At 50.9% G+C, this 22,622-nt stretch overlaps 1 protein-coding gene and 1 long non-coding RNA gene across 2 annotated transcripts in view; one reads left to right on the forward strand and one right to left on the reverse strand.

Moving 5' to 3' along the window:
• Positions 1–22,622, forward strand: part of LOC122543998 (neurexin-1-like) — a 1,169,973-nt gene that overhangs the window by 319,737 nt on the left and 827,614 nt on the right. Inside the window, exons 12-13 of the mRNA XM_087983596.1 lie at positions 9,788–9,961; positions 14,763–14,882. Coding sequence (XP_087839722.1) covers positions 9,788–9,961; positions 14,763–14,882 — 294 coding nt within the window. The remainder of the gene's footprint in view (positions 1–9,787; positions 9,962–14,762; positions 14,883–22,622) is intronic.
• Positions 16,034–22,622, reverse strand: part of LOC148136202 (uncharacterized) — a 47,458-nt gene continuing 40,869 nt past the window's right edge. Inside the window, exon 3 of the long non-coding RNA XR_015754587.1 lies at positions 16,034–16,151. This is a non-coding gene — a long non-coding RNA (uncharacterized LOC148136202). The remainder of the gene's footprint in view (positions 16,152–22,622) is intronic.

A 22,622-nucleotide genomic window follows, 5' to 3' on the forward strand; every position in this document is an offset into this window, starting at 1 on the left:
GCTTATTTAAAAGCCCCTCAAACACCCCTATCATATCTCCACCACCACCTCTGGCAGTGTGTTCCAGTCTCCTACCACTCTCTGTGTAAAAATACTTGCCCCTCACATCATCTTTAAATGTTCCCCCTCTCACCTTAGCTGCATGCCCCCCCCCGCCTCATATTAGACATTTCACCTCTGGGAAACAGATTCTGACCGTCAACCCTGTCTATGCATCTCGTAATTTTTATAGATCTTCTATCAGGTCTCCTCTCAGCCTCCAGAGACAACAACCTGAATTTGTCCAGCCTCACCCTCCAGCTCATACCCTCTAATCCAGGCGGCATCATGGGAAAACTCTCCTGCACCCTCTACAAAACCTCCACATCCTTCCTGTAATGTGGCAACCAGAATTGACCGCGATACTCTGTGCGGCCTAACCAAAGTCTGATAAAGCTGTAACATGACATCCTGACCCTTGTACTCAACTCCCCGACCAGTAAAGTCAAGTAGTCCGTATGCCATCTTTACCACTCCAACCACTTGGGTGGCCACTTTCAGGGAGATCAACAGGCACATGTCCCATGCTCAGTGTCAGCATTAGAGCTAGAAGTGGGAGGAGACCATTCAGACCCTCCATCCTGCTACCCGATCTCATTTCGGCCTCAACCCCCCACTATCCTGCCCCCGCTCCCTTTAACCCGTCATCGATTAAAACTCTCCTCCTGAAATTTATTCAGTGTATCCTCCCCGCCCTGCACGCTCTGGGGGGAGTGAGTTCTACAGACGTTCCCCCCATTTCGAGAGAAGCCATTCCTCCCCATCACTGGGTTAAATCTACACCCCCCCTCCCCCCGCCCCTTATCCTGAAACGAAAATCTCTCGTTCTAGATTGTCTTCACCTCCCACACATGAGGAAACATCCTCTCTATTTGTCAAGCCTCTTCCACTTCAGCGTCGTACAGAGCTCTATTAGATCTCCTCTCGATCCTCCCAACTCCACAGAGTATCGGCCTGAGCTGCTCCATCTCCCTTCATGAGACCAACTCCCCCCGTCTCTGGAATCGAATCGAGTGAACCCTTCCCTCTGAATTCCAGTATGACAACATGCCAGAGCGAGGGCACTACCACTCCTGCACAAAAACCCCCCAGGTATGTTGCCATACTGCAGTTCTGAGAAGGGTCAGTCGATTCGACTCCATTGTACGGAAGTGGTAATGCCCTCGCCTTTGAGCTGGGAGGCCTGCGTTCAAGCCCCATCTGCTGTGGAGGTGGTGGAGTGGAATCTCTGCCCAGGTCAATTCCAAATATCTACAGCTACACCCCTCCTTCATTAGAGAGCATCATTCATGTCCCTGATTTTACCCAGGAAGTGCTCCCTTTACTTTCTTCCCTGTAGAACCTGAGCAGAACTGCCGTTCTGAAGGTGGGTCATTTGGGGCTCGAAATGTTCCCCTCTCTCTGCTGAGTTTCTCCAGCATTTGCAGTTTCTGCCTGCATCACTACCTGCCACTCGCAGCCCGAAATATATCTTATTTTTGATTCCCAAGAGGCTGTCTGGATTGGTGTTCAAACAGATACGTCCCTGAGCAAAGTATCTCTGATAAAATCACATGCTAATTAAAGGGACTGAGAGCGAAGGTAATGAGTTGAATTCTGCCAGTAATTGAGCCTGATCACGGAGTGTGTGCCAGGGGGCAGAGAATCGATGGACAGGCAAGCTTCCAGAGAAAACCTTTTGGTGGGACTGTCGGATGTGATATATCCCCGCATTGAGACCCACCCCACCTTGCTGAGGAAAAGCTGCAAATTGAGGATGCTCCCTCACCCCCGCCAACCGCACCAACAACCCGTCCCAAGTTTGTGACTCCCCCCTCACCGTACCCCTGAACTCCCCCCGGTGGTGTGCGGGTTGTACCAGCGTCCTGGGGGGTCACTGCGTGATGAAGAAGGGCTGGAGGACATTCACGTCCACCCTTCCCCATCCCCAGCTCCACCTCGCCTAACCAAAAGGAACTGGATACACACACAAGCGGACGCCTCACTAACCGGGGAAGTCACAAGACAGTAAATGAACATTTTCTCTTTGCCCCCGTTGCTGGTGGCTGCGCAGTGTTCATTACCGGTCCCTAATTACTCCTTATGGAATCAGAGATTCTCTACAGTGTGGAAACAGGCCCTTCGGCCCAACAGGTCCACACCAACCCTCCGAAGAGTAGCCCACCCAGACCCATTCCCCATTATCCAATATTTAACCCTGATTAATGCACAGAAGCTGCACATCCCTGGGCACTATGGACAGTTTAGCCAAGTCAATCCACCCTAACCTGCACATCCCTGGACACTATGGGACAATTTAGTACGGCCAATCCATCCTAACCTGCACATCCCTGGACACTATGGGACAATTTAGCACGGCCAATCCACCCGAACCTGCACACCCCTGGGCACCATGGGACAATTTAGCATGGCCAATCCACCCTAGCTTGCACATTCCTGGGCACTATGGGACAATTTAGCATGGCCAATCCACCCTAACCTGTACATCCCTGGGAGCTATGGGACAGTTTAGCATGGCCAATCCACCCTAACCTGCACATCCCTGGGCACGATGGGACAGTTTAGCACGGCCAATCCACCCTAACCTGTACATCCCTGGGCACGATGGGACAGTTTAGCACGGCCAATCCACCCTAACCTGTACATCCCTGGGCACGATGGGACAATTTAGCATGGCCAATCTACCCTAACCTGCACATCTTTGGACTGTGAGAGGTAACCGGAGCACCCGGAGGAAGCCCCACGCAGACACAGGGGGAGAATGTGCAAATTCCACACAGACAGTCTCCCGAGGGTGGAATCGAACCTGGGTCCCTGGCTCCGTGAGGCAGTATTACTAAGCACTGAGTCACCATGTTACCCAAATCTGCCATTCTGATCCAGTTCGGGCCTACATGCAACTCTAGACCGAGACAGAGATGTGGACTTGACTCCAAAATGCACGAGAAATAATTTAAAAACCTCCCGGTTCTGAATGGTTAGCTCTGCTGCCTCACAACACCAGGGACCCGGGTTCGATCCCACCCTCAGGCGACTTGCACATTGTCCCCGCGTGTCTGCATGGGGTTTCCTCCCGGTGCACCGGGTTCCTCACACAGTCCAAAGATGTGCAGGTTAGGGTGTGTTGGCCGTGCTAAATTGTCCCATAGTGTCCAGGGATGTGCAGGTTAGGGTGGATTGGCCATGCTAAATTGTCCCATAGTGCCCAGGGATGTGCAGGTTAGGGTGGATTGGCCGTGCTAAATTGTCCCATAGTGCCCAGGGATGTGCAGGTTAGGGTGGATTGGCCGTGCTAAATTGTCCCGTAGTGTCCAGGGATGTGCAGGTTAGGGTGGATTGGCCGTGCTAAATTGTCCCATAGTGCCTAGGGATGTGCAGGTTAGGGTGGATTGGCTGTGGAAAGATACATGGGATGCTCTGAGGACGGTCAGTGCAGACATGATGGGCTGAATGACCTCTTTCTGCGCGGTAGGGATTATTTCATTGTGTGACACAGTTCCAAATCCCACCAGCGCATCATTTAAATTCAATGAATAAATCTGGAATTGAAAGCTAACCTTTGAGATGGTGACCATGACAACTATCATTTCTTTAAAGGCAGGACTGACGTATGAAGAGAGACTGAATCAGTTTTGACTGGAATTTAAAAGAATGAGGAGGGGGACCTCAAAGAAACTGATAAAATTCCAACAGGACCAGACGGTCAAGGATGTTCCTGATGACCCGGGGAGCCCAGAACCGGGGCAGGAAGTGGGGGTGGTGGTTCACAGTCTGAGGATTACGGGGTGGGGCTGTTTCAGACTGAGATGGGGAGAAATGCCTTCACCCAGAGAGTGGGTGGGTGGGAGTCTGTGGGATTCTCTGTCTCAGGAAGGGGTTCGGACCGAAACATCGAATGTTTTCAGGAAGGAGTTGGATCTAATTCCTGGGGCTCAAGGGGGTCAAAGAGAGAAAGTGGGAACAGGGGATTGAGTCAGGCGATCACCATGATCTTATTGAATGGTGGAGCAGGCTTGAAGGACTGAATATCACCTACTCCATTCAAGGGGCAATTAGGGATGGACAACACCTGCTGGCATTCACTGTGACACCCGCAGCCCGTAAAAGAACGAAGAAACGGGAAGGACATTCAGCCCCTCTGAGGCTATTCAATTGGCTGTAAATTATGGTCTCTGCTCCCTCAACCAAGACTTCCTGCTTTCCTCCATCTGCTCCATCCTCAGTACCATGAAAACATTGATCAATACACCCCTTAACTGACTACCGGGAACACAACCTTAGTTGGTGGGATCATTCATAGAGTCATAGAGATGTACAGCGCAGAAACAGACCCTTCGGCCCAACTCGTCCATGCCGACCAAATATCCCAACCCAATCTAGTCCCGCCTGACAGCACCCAGCCCATATCCCTCCAAACCCTTCTTATTCATATACCTATCCAGATGCCTTTTAAATGTTACAATTGTACCAGCCTCCACCACTTCCTCTGGCAGCTCATTCCATACACGTACCACCCTCTGTGTGAAAGTTATCCCTTATGTCCTTTTTATATCTTTCCCCCTCACCCTCAACCTATGCCCTCTCGTTCTGGATTCCCCCACCCCAGGGAAAAGACCTTGTTTATTTATCCTATCCATGCCTCTCATGATTTTATAAACCTTTATAAGGTCACCCCTCAGCCTCCGACGCTCCAGGGAAAATCGCCCCAGTCTGTTCAGCCTCTCCCTATAGCTCAAACCCTCCAACCCTGACAACATCCTTGTAACTCTTTTCTGAACCCTTTCAAGTTTCACAACTCTTTCTGATAGGAAGGAGACCAGAATTGCATGCAATATTCCAACAGTGGCATAACTAATGTCCTGTACAGCCACAACATGGCCTCCCAACTCCTGTACTCAATACACTGACCAATAAAGGAAAGCATACCAAACGCCTCCTTCACTATCCTATCTACTAGCGACTCCACTTTGAAGGAGCTATGAACCTGCACTCCAAGGTCTCTTTGTTCAGCAACACTCCCTAGCACTTTACTATTAAGTGTATAAGTCCTGCCCTGATTTGCTTTTCCAAAATGCAGCACCTCACATTTATCTAAATTAAACTCCATCGACCATTTCTCAGCCCATTGGCCCATCTGATCAAGATCCCGTTGTAATCTGAGGTAACCTTCTTCGCTGTCCACTACATCTCCAATTTTGGTGTCATCTGCAAACTTACTAACTATACCTCTTATGCTCACATCCAAATCATTTATATAAATGGCAAAATGCAGTGGACCCAGCACCGATCCTTGTGGCACTCCACTGGTCACAGGCCTCCAGTCTGAAAAACAACCCTCCACCACCACCCTCTGTCTTCTACCTTTGAGCCAGTTCTGTATCCAAGTGGCTAGTTCTTCCTGTGTTCCATGAGATCTAACCGCGTTAACCAGGAACCTTGTCGAACGCCTTACTGAAGTCTATATAGATCACATCCACTGCTCTGCCCTCATTGATCTTCTTTGTTACTTTTTTAAAAAACTCAATCAAGTTTGTGAGACTTGATTTCCCACTCCTTCATAGTTTAACCTTTACAGTGCCAGTACTGTTCTGGGGAATCTCAGTCCACTCCCTCCAAAGCCTGGTATCTCTTTATTGATGTGTGTCACCTACAACCCAATCACTCATGCAGTCTACCTCGAGGCTCTGTATTTCTCAAACCTGCCTTCCACCTTCGATATGGAGGCCAACATTCCAGTAGCCTTCCTCATTCATCTCTACAATCTCCAGAATGTGATAAAGATCTGATTGTCTGGAAACCCACCCTCAAAAGAGTCCCAATTGATCCCCACTGCTTTTCCTCAATTACAGAGGTCGAATAGGCTGTGGGTGTTTTCATTGGAGCATTGGAGGCTGAGGGTCTACCTAATAGAGTCTTATACAATCATAAGGGCCCATGGATAGGATGAATAACAAGGTCTTTTCCCTGAGGTGGGGCAGTCCAGAACGAGAGGGCATAGGTTTAGGGTGAGAGAGGAAATATTTGAAAGGGACCAGAAGGGCAACTTTTTCACGCAGAATGTGTGGAACAAGAGGAAGTGGTGGAGGCTGGTATGATGACAACATTTATGAATAGGATGGGTATATGAATAGGAAGGGTTTAAAGGGATATGATTTAGGATATCATGTGGGTTGGGCTGAAGGGTCTGTTTCCATGCTGTACACCTCTATGACTGGAGTACTTTCAATTTCCAATCCAAATCTTGTCCCCATTGAAATCCATTACAATTTCACCCATTAAATTAATCTGTCTCACCCATTCAATTAATCTGTCAACATCTTGCTGTAATTTAACATTCCAGTGGCTTCACTATGTCCAATGTACCCTAACTCTGAGTTATTAGCAAACATGGACACCTGTGTTGTCTCTCAGTCTTCAAACGCACACTGACCAGAGTGAGGCCCCCAGACTCAGATCATGAGGTGACGACTCTCCTCATATTACGAGCACACTGACGTATCAAGGCTATGAATTGGTGCAGGATACCCTGCTCACTTCCACCTGGTCACTGGCACTGTCCAAATCTCGGTGATCGTCGGGCGGCGAAGAGCACACAGAGGTGGATCAACGGCGAGGGGAAAGGGGAATAGAACAGCCAAGTAAATTGGAAACCTTTGCAAGGGAACCCAGACACTACCTGCCCCCAACCCCACCCCCCACTCCGAGAGTCATTGAGGGTGACTGTGGGGACACTGGCGAGATTGTAGATTGTTTCAGACTGAGCGAACGTAAATTGTCTGCCTAGTGTTTTTCATCTGTGTCGATGTGGTCATCCTGAAGGGAGTACATTCGCTGAGTATCGCAGCCTGAATTCTGAAGATGCATGCCTGCTCTGCGCTGAGATCAGGTGGCTGCTTATCCACTGGAAGGTCTCTTTCTTTCTCCCTCTCTCTCTTTTTCTCTCTCCCCTCCCTCTCTTGATAGCTATCTCATTCACTTTTCCTTTGCCAGTCTCTCTCTTTCTTTGTCTTCTCTCTCTCTTTCACCTGATCTCTCTCTCTCTCTCTCCTTTTCTCTCTCTCTTTCTCCCCCTCTCTCTTTTTCTCTCTCCCCTCCCTCTCTTTCTACCTATCTCATTCTCTTTTCCTTTGTCAGTCTCTCCCTTTCTCTATTATAGAGTCATAAAGTCATAGAGATGTATAGTATGGAAACAGACCCTTCAATCCAACCCATCCATGCCGACCAGATATCCCAATCCAATCTAGTCCCACCTGCCAGCACCTGGCCCAGATTCCTTCCAAACCCTTCCTATTCATATACCCATTCAAATGCCTCTTAAATGTTGTCATTGTACCAGCCTCCACCACTTCCTCTGGCAGCTCATTCCATACACGTACCACCCTCTGTGTGAAAAAGTTGCCCCTTAGGTCTCTTTTTTATCTTTCCCCTCTCACCCTAAATCTATGCCCTCTAGTTCTGGACTCGCCAACCCCAGGGAAAAAACTTTGTCTATTCACCCTATCCATGCCCTTCATAATTTTGTAAACCTCTATAAGGTCACCCCTCAGCCTCCGACGCTCCAGGGAAACAGCCCTAGCCTGTTCAGCCTCTCCCTGTAGCTCAAATCCTCCAACCCCGGCAACATCCTTGTAAATCTTTTTTGAATAGTTTCAAGTTTCACAACATCTTTCTGATAGGAAGGATACCAGAATTACACACAATATTCCAAAAGTGGCCGAACCAATGTCATGTACAGCCGCAACATGAACTCCCAACTCCTGTACTCAATATTCTGACCAATAAAGGAAAGCAGACCAAACGCTTTCTTCACTCTCCTATCTTTCTTCTCTCTTTGTCTCTCTCTTTCTCCCTCTTTTTCTCTTTCTCCCTCTCTCCTTCCCTCATGATCTCTTTTTATCTCCCTCTCTCTTTCTCTTTTTCTCTCTCTCTTCATGTCCTCCTCTGTCTAGTTCTCTATCTTTTTCTGTTTTTCACACTTTCTCTTCCTCTCTACTTTTTACTTTCGATCTCTATTCCCCCTCACTTTCTCTCAACGTCTTTCTTTATCTCCTTCTCTCTTTCTCTCACATTCTCACCCCCTCTCCCCCCTTCCCTCTCATTCTTTATCCTTTCTCGTTCTGTCTGTCTCCCTCTCTCTCTCTCTTGCGTATCAGTCAGAAATTGGTTTCTGAATTCTATTGACAAACTTCAGCACAAAGGAGGCTGATGTTAGCAATACCATATGAGGAGGAGGGGTGCCGCACTGTCGGAGGGTCACTACTGAGGGAGTGCTGCACTGTCAGAGGGTCAGTATTGAGGGAGTGCTGCACTGTTGGAGGGTCAGTACTGAGGGAGTGCCACACTGTCGGAGGGTCAGTACTGAGGGGGTGCTGCACTGTTGGAGGGTCAGTACTGAGGAAGGGCTGCACTGTCGGAGGGTCAGTACTGAGGGATTGCCGCACTGTCGGAGGGTCAGTACTGAGGGAGAGCTGCACTGTCGGAGGGTCAGTACTGAAGGAGCACCGCACTGTCGGACGGTCAGTACTGAGGGAGAGCCGCACTGTCGGAGGGTCAGTACTGAGGGAGTGCCGCACTGTCGGAGAGTCAGTACTGAGGGAGTGCCGCACTGTCGGAGGGTCAGTACTGTGGGAGTGCAGCACTGTCAGAGGGTCAGTACTGAGGGAATGCCGCACTGTCGGAGGGTCAGTACTGAGGGAGCCCCGCACTGTTGGAGGGTCAGTACTGAGGGAGTGCCGCACTGTCGGAGGGTCAGTACTGAGGGAGTGCTGCACTGTCGGAGGGTCAGTACTGAGGGAGTGCCGCTCTGTCGGAGGGTCAGTACTGAGGGAATGCCGCACTGTCGGAGGGTCAGTACTGAGGGAGCCCCGCACTGTCAGAGGGTCAGTACTGAGGGAGTGCCGCACTGTCGGAGTGTCAGTACTGAGGGAGTGCAGCACTGTCGGAGGGTCAGTACTGAGGGAGTGCCGCACTGTCGGAGAGTCAGTACTGAGGGAGTGCCGTACTGAGGGAGTGCAGCACTGTCGGAGGGTCAGTACTGAGGGAATGCCGCACTGCCGGAGGGTCAGTACTGAGGGAGCCCCGCACTGTTGGAGGGTCAGTACTGAGGGAGTGCTGCACTGTCGGAGGGTCAGTACTGAGGGAGTGCCGCACTGTCAGAGGGTCAGTACTGAGGGAGTGCCGCACTGTCGGAGAGTCAGTACTGAGGGAGTGCCGCACTGTCGGAGGGTCAGTACTGAGGGAGTGCCGCACTGTTGGGGGGTCAGTACTGAGGGAGTGCCGCACTGTCGGAGGGTCAGTACTGAGGGAGTGCCGCACTGTCAGAGGGTCAGTACTGAGGGAGTGCTGCACTGTCAGAGGGTCAGTACTAAGGGAGTGCCGCACTGTCGGAGAGTCAGTACTGAGGGATGTGCTGCCCCGTTTGTGAGCGGACCGTCTCCTGAGGAATTTGTCCCTATCCTTCCCGCTGAAAAGCTGACACGTGGTTTGACAGGAGCTCACTGCGTGCAAACCCACTCCTGCATCGGATGGCAGCACGCGCACCTGATGATATAAAGAATTGTTGCCTGCCCCACTTCTCCCGTCGGCAACGCTGGCCAAGTTGCAACAGAGCAGTGAGTGACACAGGAGATCTGTCAAACGTCGCCGCGCAAGTCCTAACCCCTCGCCCATTATCGTCGCCGGCTGGGATTCTCTCTGCACGTCTCGGTGTCTGCACCGGTGCTCTAATCTGCTTTCCGTTCCTCTCCAGGTGAGCTGTACGTCGGGGGTCTTAGCGTGGGCATGTTCAACAACCTCCCCAAACTGGTGGCGTCCCGCGAGGGCTTCCAGGGGTGCCTGGCGTCCATCGACCTGAACGGACGACTGCCAGATCTGATGGCGGATGCTCTCCATCGCGTTGGGTTGATCGAACGAGGATGCGGAGGTAGGACGTGGCTTCCCTCGCACCATCGCAGTTTCACCTCCCACGGAGCCCTGTGGTGCCGGGATAGGCCCTTTGGCCTGAATTCACTTCATGCTGTCCAGATTCACGCCAAACCCTCCTTCCCAGGCCTCGGTCCACCTCCTCCTAACCCTTTCCTGTCCACGTGCAAGGTCCACAATCCTTCGCCCGAAGATGGGTCGTTCCTCGGAATTTTCTGGGTTGTGGAATCAGTGGCGTTTTCCCCGGTGATATGAAGCAAACTTTTACCGATCGGCGGACTCATGTGTGAATAGCGCCAGCACAGAGAGACAATCGACACCGTCCAGCGCTTGGCCACACCACGTCTGAGTGTCGCAGGTCGAGTGGGTGTGGAGTTGGGTCACCTGCTCGCACGCCAAACGAACTGCGCATGCAGGAAAAAACTCCATGAATACACTTCAGATTTCGGAGCTTGTCAGGATTGGGACAAAGGATTGTGTCCCTGTATTTGTCCCAATGCCTTTTAAATGTGGTTAGTGTACCCGCCTCAACCACTTCCTCTGGCAGCTCATTCCATCAGCGTAACACCCTCTGGGTAAAAACGTTTCCCCTCAGGTTCCCTTTTATTCTTTCCCCTCTCACCTTAAACTGATGCCCTCTAGTCCTTGATTCCCCCACCCTGGGGAAATGACTGAGTGCATTCATAGAGCTGTACAGCACGGAAACAGACCCTTCGGCCGAATTCGTCCATGCCGACCAGATATCCCAACTCAGTCTAGTCCCACCTGTCAGCACCCAGCCCATATCTCTCCAAACCATTCCTATTCATATACCCATCCAGACGCCTTTTAAATTCATTTGATTAGATTCCCTACAGTATGGCAACAAGCCCTTTGGCCCAACAGTTCCACACTGACCCTCCGGAGAGTAACCCACACAGAATCCATTCCCCAACTTTACCCTTGACTATGGGACAATATAGCACGGCCAATCCACCCTAACCTGCGCATCCCTGGACACAGTGGGACAATTTAGCACGGCCAATCCACCCTAACCTGCACATCCCTGGGCACTATGGGACAATTTAGCACGGCCAATCCACCCTAACCTGCACATCCCTGGGCACTATGGGACAATTTAGCACGGCCAATCCACCCTAACCTGCACATCCCTGGGCACTATGGGACAATTTAGCACGGCCAATCCACCCTAACCTGCACATCCCTGGGCACTATGGGACAATTTAGCACGGCCAATCCACCCTAACCTGCATATCCCTGGACACTATGGGACAATTTAGCACGGCCAATCCACCCTAACCTGCACATCCCTGGGCACTATGGGACAATTTAGCACGGCCAATCCACCCTAACCTGCACATCCCTGGGCACTATGGGACAATTTAGCACGGCCAATCCACCCTAACCTGTACATCTTTGGACTGTGGGAGGAAACCAGAGCACCCAGAGGAAGCCCCCCACAGACACAGGGAGAATGTGCAAAGTCCAGACAGACTCTCACCCGAGGGTGGGATCGAACCTGGATCCTTGGCGCCGTGAGCCAGCAGTGCTAACCACTGAGCCACCGTGCCACCAAACATTTGACTCAAATATAAGCATTGTAAAGGACAAAGTTAGACTAAGAGTTGGAGTTTTAGTATGACTCAGTCTAATTTTATTAAGCTGAGAAAGATTTCATGTACCAGCCTCCACCACTTCCTCTCATTCACCCGATCCATGCCCCTCATGATCTTATACACCTCCATAAGGTCCCCCCTCAGTCTCCTACTCTCTAAAAAAAAAACAGACCTCGCTTGTCCAACCTCTCCCTATAACTCAGACCCTTGAGTCCTGGCAACATCCTTGTAAATTTCTTCCACACTCTTTCCAGTTTAATAACATCCTTCCTATCGCACAGGGACCAAAACTGAACTGTACTCCAAGTGCAGCCTCACCAATGTCCTGTACAACTGCAAATAACTTCCCAACTTCGATACTCAATGCCCTGACTGATGAAGGCCAGTGTACCAAAAGCCTTCTTCACTGTCCTGTCTACCTGGGACTCCACTCTCCTGACAACTTGCCTGCCTTTAGCCAAGAGAGCATGAGCAGGATGTCTTGGAGGAGTGTTGTGGCAGGTTGTGCGGGGGTTGTGAGGGGATGCATTAAACCGTGACGAGACCCGCAAAAGCTTGAACAGCGAGTGAGGGGCGAATTAACAGGGCGTCCCCAGGGCAGGGAAAAAGGAGATGCGAATAACGCACAGTGGCTTAGTGGCTAGCACTGATGCCTCACAGCACCAGGGTCCCAGGTTCGATTCCAGCCTCGGGTGACTATCTGTGTGGAGTTTACACATTCTCCCTGTGTCTGCATGAGGTTTCCTCTGGGTGCTCAGGTTTCCTCCCACAGTCCAAAGATGTGCAGGCCAGGTGAATTGGCCATGCTAAATTGCCCATAGTGTTTAGGTGCATTAGATAGGAGGAATGGATCTGGGTGAGTTACTCTTCGGAGGGTCGATGTGGACTTGTTGGGCCGAAGGGCCTGTTTCCACACTGTAGGGATTCTAATCTAATCTAATCAAAGAGCGGGCGAAGATCTGGAGAAAGGGGCACTCACCTCAGTGTCATCACTGATTACAAAAAAGAATTTCCAATGTTCCAATAGGATACTATGGCCATGAAACTGGGAAAACGGGAAATATTCCGTGTGGGCGTAAACAGGATGTAGTCTAAATGGTGGGAGACAGAGAGAGAGAGAGAGATTCGGAGGCAGAGGGATCTGGTGTCAGAGGGAGGGAATCATAATTAGTTAGTATGAGGCATCCGTAATTAGGCAAGTTAATATGTGGAGTCCTCTTGTCCATGGGATGTGGGTTTCACTGGCCATGCTCAGTGTTTAATGCCAATCCCTAATGGGGCAGGGGGCAGTTGAGGGGCAACCACAATGCTGTGGGTCCAGGGGCACACAGAGAGACAGCCCACTCTGAAATGGCAGGAGTGCACCATTCTGTTCAAGTGCTCAGGGCATCTGACATCGGTGCACCTAACAGTGCCACCATGGGAATTGGTCAGTGCTCAAGAGACTGGAATCAGCAATAGGGAAGGTTGGAGGGGGTTACAGATATAGGGAGAGGGTTACAGAGATAGGGAGGGGGTGACAGAGATGGGGAAGGGTGTAGGGGCTGGAGGGGGTGACAGAGATAGAGAGGGCTGGAGTGGGTGACAGAGATAGGGAGGGGGTGTGGGGCGGGAGGGGGTGACAGAGGTAGGGAGGAGTGGACGGGCTAGATGGGGTGACAGAGATAGGGAGGGAGTGGAGGGGCTTCAGCGGGTTACAGAGGTAGGGAGTGGGTGCAGGAGCTGGAGGGGGTTACAGGGATAGGGAGGGGTGAAGGGGCTGCAGGGCGTTACAAAGATAGGGAGGGGGTGAAGGGGCTGGAGGGGGTTACAGAGATAGCGAGCGGGCGTAGGAGCTGGAGGGAGTTTCAGAGATAGGGAGGGGGTGTAGGAGCTGGAGGGGGTTACAGAGATAGGGAGGGCTGGAGTGAGTGACAGATAGTGAGGGGGTGTTGGGGCTGGAGGGGGTGACAGAGATACGGAGGGGTGGAGGGGCTAGATGGGGTGACAGATAGGGAGGGGCTGTTGGGGCTGGAGGGGGTTACAGAGATAGGGAGGGGGTGTAAGGGTTGGAGGGGGTTACAGAGATAGGGAGGGGGTGTAGGAGCTGGAGGAGCGTACAGAGATAGGGAGGGCGTATAGGGGATGGAGGGGGTTACAGAGATAGGGAGGGGGTGTATTGGCTGGAGGAGCGTGCAGAGATAGGGAGGGGGTGTAAGGGCTGGAGCGGGGTTACAGAGATAGGGAGGAGGTGTAGGGGGTTACAGGGTTAGGGAGGGGTTGTAGGTGCTGAAGAGGGTTTCAGAAATAGGGAGGGGGTGTAGGGTATGAGGAGGTTACAGAGATAGGGAGGGGGTAGGGGCTGGAGGGAGTTACAGAGATAAGGAGGGGGTGTAGCGGCTGGAGGGGGTTACAGAGATAGGGAGGGGGTGTAGGGGCTGGAGGGAGTTACAGAGATAAGGAGGGGGTGTAGGCGCTGGAGGGGGTTACAGAGATAGGGAGGGGGTGTAGGGGCTGGAGGGGGTTACGGAGATAGGGAGGGGGTGAAGGGGCTGAAGGAGGTTACAGAGATAGGGAGCGGGGTGTAGGGGCTGGAGGAGGTTACAGAGATAGGGAGGGGTAGTACGGGCTGGAGGGGCTTACAGGGATAGGGAGGGGGTGTAGGGGCTGGAGGAGGTTACAGAGATAGGGAGGGGGTGTAGGGGCTGGAGGGGGTTACAGAGATAGGGAGGGGTTGTAGGGGCTGGAGGGGGTTACAGAGATAGGGAGGGGTGTAGGGGCTGGAGAGGGTTACCGAGATAGGAAGGGGGTGTAGGGGCTGAAGGAGGTTACAGAGATAGGGATGGGGTGTATGGTATGAGGAGGTTACAGAGATAGGGAGGGGCTGGAGAGGGTTACAGAGATAGGGAGGGGGTGTAGGGGCTGGAGGGGGTTACAGAGGTAGGGAGGTGGTTTTGGGGATGGAGGGGGTTACAGAGATAGGGAGGGGCTGGAGAGGGTTACAGAGATAGGGAGGGGGTGTAGGGGCTGGAGGGGGTTACAGAGATAGGGAGGGGGTTTTGGGGGTGGAGGGGGTTACAGAGATAGGGAGGGGGTGTAGGGCCTGGAGGGCTTACAGAGATAGGGAGGGGGTGTCGGTGGGTACAGGGACGGCGCCCGGACTGTAAGAGTGAGTTATTGTGAGTGTGTGTGATTACCCTCCTGCAGGTCCCAGCACCACGTGCCAGGAGGATTCCTGTGCCAACCAGGGCACCTGCATCCAACAGTGGGATGGCTACTCGTGCGACTGCACCATGACCTCGTTCGGGGGCAGTATCTGTAACTACCGTGAGTACAGAGCATCCCATTCCCCCCGCGTAGCGTGCATGCGTGTTTACGGACCTGCACTCCCTTCCTCTGAAGCAGACCCTGGCCATCAGGAGATGGTGCTTGTTTTCTCCCTCTCCCCATCTGTTGCTCTGGGTAACTGTGGGAGGGAGAGATCCATCCCATCTCTGCCGGGTTGGGCAGGGCCGAAATGGCAAGGTTGCTAGAAAGAGAGAGAGAGCGAGACAGGGAAGAGATTGTGTTTGTTTTGGATGGTCAGTGTTGCTTGGAGGAAGTCCGTTGCGGTTATTGGAGCTCTCCCTCTCTCTCTGACATTGGGTGTTGTCATGTTTGACTCCGGAGATTGTCATGATGGTGGATGTTCTCACTTTGTTACTTGGCCTAACCTTGCTCGTAGCCGTGGATTTGCTGTTTGTGAACGTATGGCGCACTTAGACGCGATAGACACTCGGGCATTGTGCAGCGTTTGCGAGGTTGGGTTAGGATGCACAGTTTCTCTGGTTCTCACTGTCATCGATCTGGTGTTTTATTTTGACTTGCGAATTAGCCGGTGAATAATTGACTTTCACGCCTCATTCTGTGATGGTGTGGCAGCACAGAATCTTGCAAGATGAGGAGAAGTCTACCATCCTGGGTCTTCCTCTCTATCTAGCCACAGGCACACATGTCTCGTCTCTGGTCTGATCGTTAGGCTGATAAAAGTTGTCAGCGCACTGGATGTGAATGGGATGATACGCACAGACATGAGCACAGACAGTGGGAGCAGCTGTCAGGGGAAGGGTGGTGGGAGAAAGGGTTAACCCTGCTTTCTCCAAAGCCCTTCTCCAGTCCAACCCCACCGCCCAGCACTGCAACTACCCCCTTGGTGTCGGAGAATTGTGCACTTTCAAATAAAGCTCCTCATGAAATTGTTTAGTTCACGATATCGTGGGAAGGGGTGAATACCCACCCAGGTCCAGAGTGGCCACTCTGCACTGAGTGCTAACCTCTTCCCTCAGTGACAGACATACGCGGTTCATAAAGGGTTTATAAGCATCAATTTATATGCTGATGACAAGAGGTCAAACTACGGTAGATGGTTTAATAATATTGAAAAGAGCTAATGATACTACTGGTCTGAAAGCACCGATTAGTCGAATAATCTGTCGCATCCCGTGCATAGTGGCTCATGGTCTGTGGTCGTCAATATTAAGTAGTTTGGTGACATCTTGTCTGCGGGGTGTTGTTTTAGTTCGTGTTCCTCATAGAGAGGGAAAGCCCTCAGGTTTCCTGCCAAAAGGTGTAGAGGTGTCAGTGAGAGAATCCCATCAGCAGGACGTTTCGTTAACGTGTTCCCTCCGATGGCTTGTTCACAATCAGTTCCTGTGTATAGCTTGAGTCATCACTGGCATTATGGGTAGGTCCCCTCTTAGCTAGGGATAATGGCTTCCGAAATCAAAATGGTTCCCCCCTCTCCCACACCTCCTTTCCCTTTCTGATTTGCGCGGCTGGATTCCAGGCAGAAGCCTGGATGATCGTCCCAGATAGAACCCTCCTCAGTGCCCAACCCCTGTCATGCCGTACGCAGTTATTCACACACCATCCCACCACCACTCCATTCAAATGAATGGCTTCTTTGACAAAGTGTAGGAGCAAGTCAGTCTGAGCACTGGCTGCTCCACCACAAACTCAGTGATGGGAAATGGACTCCACGTGCGCTCACCATATTGGCATACAGTGGCCAGCACTGCAAAGCAATCAGGGCAAGTGGTTCTTATTATATTTACACACACGCACACACACACACAAACGCACACACACTCTTACACTCACACACAGACACACACACACACTCACTCACACAGACATACCCACACATTCACGTACACTCACATTCACACACACAGACACACACACACACAAGCACACACACAAACACACACACTCTCTCTCTCACACACACATACGTTTTCTCTCACTCACACACACACACACACTCTCATACATCCATACACACACATACACACTCTCTCTCACACACACACAAACTCTCTCTCACACACACACACAAATTTTCTCTCACTCACACACACTCTCTCTCACACATACACATACACGGACACACAGACAGACACATACTCACACAGACACACACACACACTCACACATACATACACACACACACTGTCTCACCCATACATACACACACACTCTCTCACACATATGCACACACACTCACACACTTTCTCACATAAACACATATACACACACACTCTCTCTCTTTCTCACACACACTCACAGACCTGCACACTCTGGGGGCAGGGGGAGGTGCGGAGGGGAGTTCGATGGGGGAGATGTGGCCCACACAGCAGCATAACCCCATTGGAGTACATTCTGAAAACGCCTGAAGGCTCCTGCAGTAAAGCACCCAGAGTAATCGGTAACATTGCAGGAACCAGTCAGATCGAATATCAAAGGGTGACGATGGCGGTTTAAGATGGCACCTTGCAAAGCTGGCAAGTGAAGGTACACTTCATCAGGTACAACCGAAAGATCCACAGCAGCAGAAATGTCAGTAACAACCTTGCATCAGCCTCTCAAGAGCAGAACAGAGGCTGTAAACAGATGGCTTTAGGTAGAGTTGGAGAAGGAGGTGGGACGGTAAATTTTACAAGAGGGAAGGGTGCCTACCGTATGTGGGTGCGATCAGAGGTGAATTATTTCCTGCACGGATCGGGCAGAGATGTTGGACAGAGTTAAAGGTGGAAATCTGACAGGCCAAGGCTTTCTGAATATCTGTTGGATTAATCGAGTGTACCTGAGTCCTCCTGTCGTCTGTGTGAGGGGGAGATGAACCAGAACAGGAGCCCAGTGCCCTAATTGAGCAGATTACAAATCCCCGATGGCTAGTCATTGGCACCTCTCCCATCGCCGCGTGATCTCGGAAGCCATCGGACCGTCCCAAGGTCATTAACGATCGAACGGTCAGCTGCCCCAGCCCCTCCCGCCCTCGTCCAGACATTCTTTTGGGATTGGCGGAGTGGCACTGACCTGATCATCCCCCGCACCAACCGGGGCGGTGGTGGGGGTGAGCTATGGGGCACTTGCGACGTGGGCACAGGAGGTGACTTGACACCTCTTTCCAGTTGATTGGCGCATCAGGGAATTGCAGATGTCAAGGGAGCGCGGGGGGGTGGGGGAGGTGAGGGGAGGGAGTCTGAAGCAAGGGCTGGGAGGGGTTTCCCCCTCCTGCACGCGCACACACACACACCTCAATCCGCGATCCTCCCGATCGCCCGAGGTCGCCCCCTCTCTGCACCTAGCTGCCAGTGCACGTGGGGATTGTGAAGGATTCCCACGGTGATGGGTCTGAAGCATTCGGGGATAGGTTGGGGGGATCTGTCAGAAACAGGCCCGGTCCCTCCAAGTGATGGATGAAGGGATGGTCCAGGATTCTGCGTTATCACGCAAACGCCTCAGGGGTTCAGGGCTGGGGTGTGGGTCGTATCCAACATCAGTTCTCGTTGGCCTTTTCCCAAGGCGCTGACTGTGTCCGGACTTGCATGACCTGGCAACACAAGACACGACTCCCCAGTCGGACAGCACTTGCTGAATAATCCAGGCCCGTTATGCGATTTAGCGTTGCAGGTCATGAGCTGGGAGCCACATAGTGGCTTATGTTAAGCTTCTGGACCCTGTTCTTCACACAAAGACAGCAACGTGTTCGCTTTCTCAACATGACAAAGTGGTGACAGTCCATTCTGTGGTTCAGTCCCGCCTGGTGCAAAATGTAAACAGCGCTTGTCAGTTGACTGTCAGTCATCATTAACTGGTGCAGTCTCCACGGCAATGCCTCTACCAATCAGCACGCTGACCAATCACTACTTGCCTATTTCACAGTATCGGTCTCACCTTTTCTCTTTTATGTTGGCGCTTACTATAAATGTCCCAATGTGTAAAAGGCAAAACATTTCAGCAAAATGTGTCTTTTTTAAAGCAATGCTTGGGAGTTGGTTTATTGCAAATAATCAAGAAAGTGGCACAAACCATGCAAAAGTATGCGATCACCCATCTCGATAAATAATACGCACGTCTGGGAAAAGCATGAACAGTCTTCAGAGTCTGGTCTCAAAGAGATTTGGCTAAGTGGCAGTTATATCTGGAAGAGAAAACTATTTGCCAAGTGTTGATCTGCCCCCAAATTCACTTTGTACTCGTGCTGTTGGGACTGGGGGAGTCTCCACTGATCAGTTAAGGCTGGCCAAATCCCTTTTCGGGAGGCTGATCTTGAATTCCCCTCGAGGAACCCCTTCACTTGCGGTGATAAGGTCTTCCTGTGGGATCCTCGAACTGTCAACTTTAGTGAGAGTGGTTTCAGGGAAAGAGAAGAGAAGGTAAAGTCTGTTGCTCCTGAGGAGACATTGAGGTGGTTTGAGTGTCAAATGTTCAAATCTAGTAGTTTCATTATGTTATGAGACCTTTCTCCAAACGTATTGTGGACTCAGGGACTCTACAGTCCAGCTTATGTCCTTTACAAGCATAATGTTTTTCTTTCACTTTGTAAAGCCCATGGTGGTGAAAATTCTGATATATGTCCAACTAATGCTTGTCTAAATGAGTATTTCAGACGATACATCTGTATAACAGGATGGAACAGATCTCTCCATCTGAGAACCACATCTCAAGGGTAGACTTCCAAACCGTCCAATGTTTTTTAAATGCTAGATTCGAAACACAGTAGTGTCAAACAGTGTGCTGGCTGTGTCGGTTTCTGATTGGTTGAAATTGTGCGTCCGGTGCCAAGGCTGGTTTGGAGGTAATTGGCTCTCACGGGACATGAGTCAAGATTAGAGTGGTGCTGGAAAAGCACAGCAGGTCAGGTAGCATCCGAGGAGCAGGAGAATCAACGTTTCGGGCGAAAGCCCTTCATCAGGAATGGTGCATGACCCGGGGCATGACCCTAACCTCTGCCTGCCCTGTGTAGGGCTCTCTGTGTGTGCCCACCAGGGATGTGCAGGTTAGGGTGAATTGGTCATGCTAAATTGCCCCATAGTGCCCAGGGATGTGCAGGTTATGGTGGATTGGTCATGCTAAATTGTCCCATAGTGTCTAGGGATGTGCAGGTTAGGGTGGATTGGTCATGCTAAATTGTCCCATAGTGCCTAGGGATGTGCAGGTTAGGGTGGGTCGGCTGTGCTAAATTGTCCCATCGTGTCCAGGGATCTGCACTTCCCTGGGTACTATGGGTTAATTTAGAGGGTACGAGTTAAAGGGAGAGGTTGGACAAACTTGGATGGTTTTTGCGAGAGTGTTGGAGGCTGAGGGGTGACCTGATAGAACTGTGTAAAACTCGGAGAGTTGTGTCACCCCTGAGGTTAGAAAAGCAATCAGTTTAGAGGGAAGCCAATGTACGGTATTGGTTTCCTTGCTAAGCTGAGGCCAGTAACTATCGTCAGGTAAAAATACATCACCGGAGAAACTCAACAGCTGTGGAGAGAAAGCAGAGTTCACGCTTCCCGTCCAGTGAGCCTGGGACTCTGAAGGAGGCTCCCTGGGCTCCTGCATTCTCTCCCTCTGCAGACCTGCTGAGTTTCTCCTGCAGTTTCCGTTCCTGTTTCAGGTTTCTGGCATCGGCTGTTTCATTCCAGCCAGTCTCCTCCTCGCCAGGAAAGTCTGTCTGGTCAGTAACAGAGACAGAAAGTCTGCCGACGCAGTCTGGAATCCTCCACCCTCTGGAGGTCAAAAAGCAGCTGACTTAGAATCGCAGTATTCAGCTGTCAGAAGACATGTGACCTTGATTAGCCATTCAAGTGTTGAGTGTTGGAGACGTCTCTCAAAGCTGATTTGATGGTCATGAAGATAACTTTGCAGCTTCATATGACCCCCGCAGAGTTCCCATTGTAAGGTGAAGAGATGACTAACACCATTAGCTCCCTCTTTGGCATAGTAGGTTTTAATGGTTCCCACTGCCTAGAGCTGGCAAGAAGCAGAGGGCTCATGTCCAGCCCCTTCCGGTCAACTTGAGCTGTGATTTCTGCAGGGGCTTCTGAAAATGCGGTCAAGCAACAGACCTCGGCCACCTTCCAATTCCGGCGAGGGGTTGTCTAACTTTCAAAGAAGCACTCTGCGTAGATCGAGGAGGAATTCGATTTCCTTCGGGATTTCCCTTTGTGCCATCTGCCCAATTCACGTCCACTCATTTTCGGGCTGTAGTCAATGGACTTGGGTTGGCCAAAGATCCCGATGGATATGTGGGGTCTGGGTTGGGTGCTTGGAGCTGCGCAGCATGGCTTTGAGGGGCCAAACGACCACCTCATATCTCCCTCTACTCTCCCCCCTACCCACCTGAGAGTGAGGCTGAGAAGCGGCTCTCATTGAGCTGCCAGGTGGGGGTGCTTTGCCCACATGTTGAGTCCTTTGGAAAAGAAGGCGATCTTATTGAATGGCGGAGTGAACCCAATGGACTGAATGGCCTCCCCGTGGCTCCTATGTCACTTTGCGTCTCCAACACTCAAAACAGATTTCTGTTCCTATTGATTTTTTTTTAACAAAGGGAGGCTTTATTTTCCCAGAATTGAGGATTTTATGACACATGGTAGAATGTGCCAAGTTGACTCCGACACAAAAACTCTTACACTTTTCATTTCCGGCATGGATCAATAATTGCGATATTTAATAAAGTGGCGCATCAATCTGTTGTGTTTCAAGCCAAAAGAAGCAAAACATTTGTAGTCTCTGATGGTTTTCGAAGGTACTTCCCTCAGCTGGGCCTACAGTCCCTGGATACAGAGTTGGCCATTTTGAATTGAGGCTAAGAGACACTTCTTACCTCAGAAGGGGGCGGCGAATCTGTGGAATTCTCTGCTTCGGAGGCATCAGAGGTTCAGCCTCCGAGCGCTTTCAAATCAGATTATGCGACACCGACGAACTTGAGAGGTTTTGGGGATAGTGCAGTGTTATGGACCAGACCAGATCCCCTCAAGATCTTTTAAGTAAGTAGCCTGGACCCTAATATTTTCTTATATTTAAAGGCAAGTGTAAAATGCCGTGTTCCAGATGCACTGCAGCTGGAAAAAAACTTCTCGATGCTAAGCAAAATTGTTCTTTCAGTGTCTCTGGGTCAGAATCCTGGAACTCCCTTTCCCAGGGCATTGTGTGTCTAACCCACAGCACACGGACTGCAGCGGTTCAAGATGGCAGCTCACCCACACCTTCTCAAGGGGTGGGGGCAATTAGGGACGGGGAAATAAATGCTGGGCTCAGCCAGCGATGTCCATATCCCATAAGTGAATAATTTTTTAAAAAATTATTTAAACATACAACTAAAGAAAGAGGAATTTAGAATTACTCACCTCTGGAGTCGCAGAGTCATACAGCATGGAAACAGACCCTTTGGCCCAACCAGTCCACGCCGACCATAATCCCCAAACTAAACTAGTCCCACCTGCCTGCTCCTGGCTCATATCCTTCCAAACCCTTCCCTATTCATGTCCTTATCCAAATGTCTTTTAAACACTGTAACTGTATCCACCACTTCCACTGGAAGTTCATTCCACATGCGAATCACCCTCTGGGTAAAACATTTGCCCCTCCTGTCCATTTTAAATCTCTCTCCTTAAAAATGTGCCCACCTGGTCTTGAAATCCCTTGTCTGAGCGAAAGGACAATTTCCATTAACTCTGTCCATACCCCTCATTATTTTATAGACTTCTATCAGTCACCTCTCAACTTCCTGCACTCCAGTGAAGTAAACTTGGACAA

Source organism: Chiloscyllium plagiosum, unplaced genomic scaffold, assembly GCF_037043375.1.
Source record: "Chiloscyllium plagiosum isolate Xiang-an unplaced genomic scaffold, Cpla_swu_hap1 HiC_scaffold_46, whole genome shotgun sequence".
Taxonomy (NCBI): Eukaryota; Metazoa; Chordata; class Chondrichthyes; order Orectolobiformes; family Hemiscylliidae; genus Chiloscyllium; species Chiloscyllium plagiosum.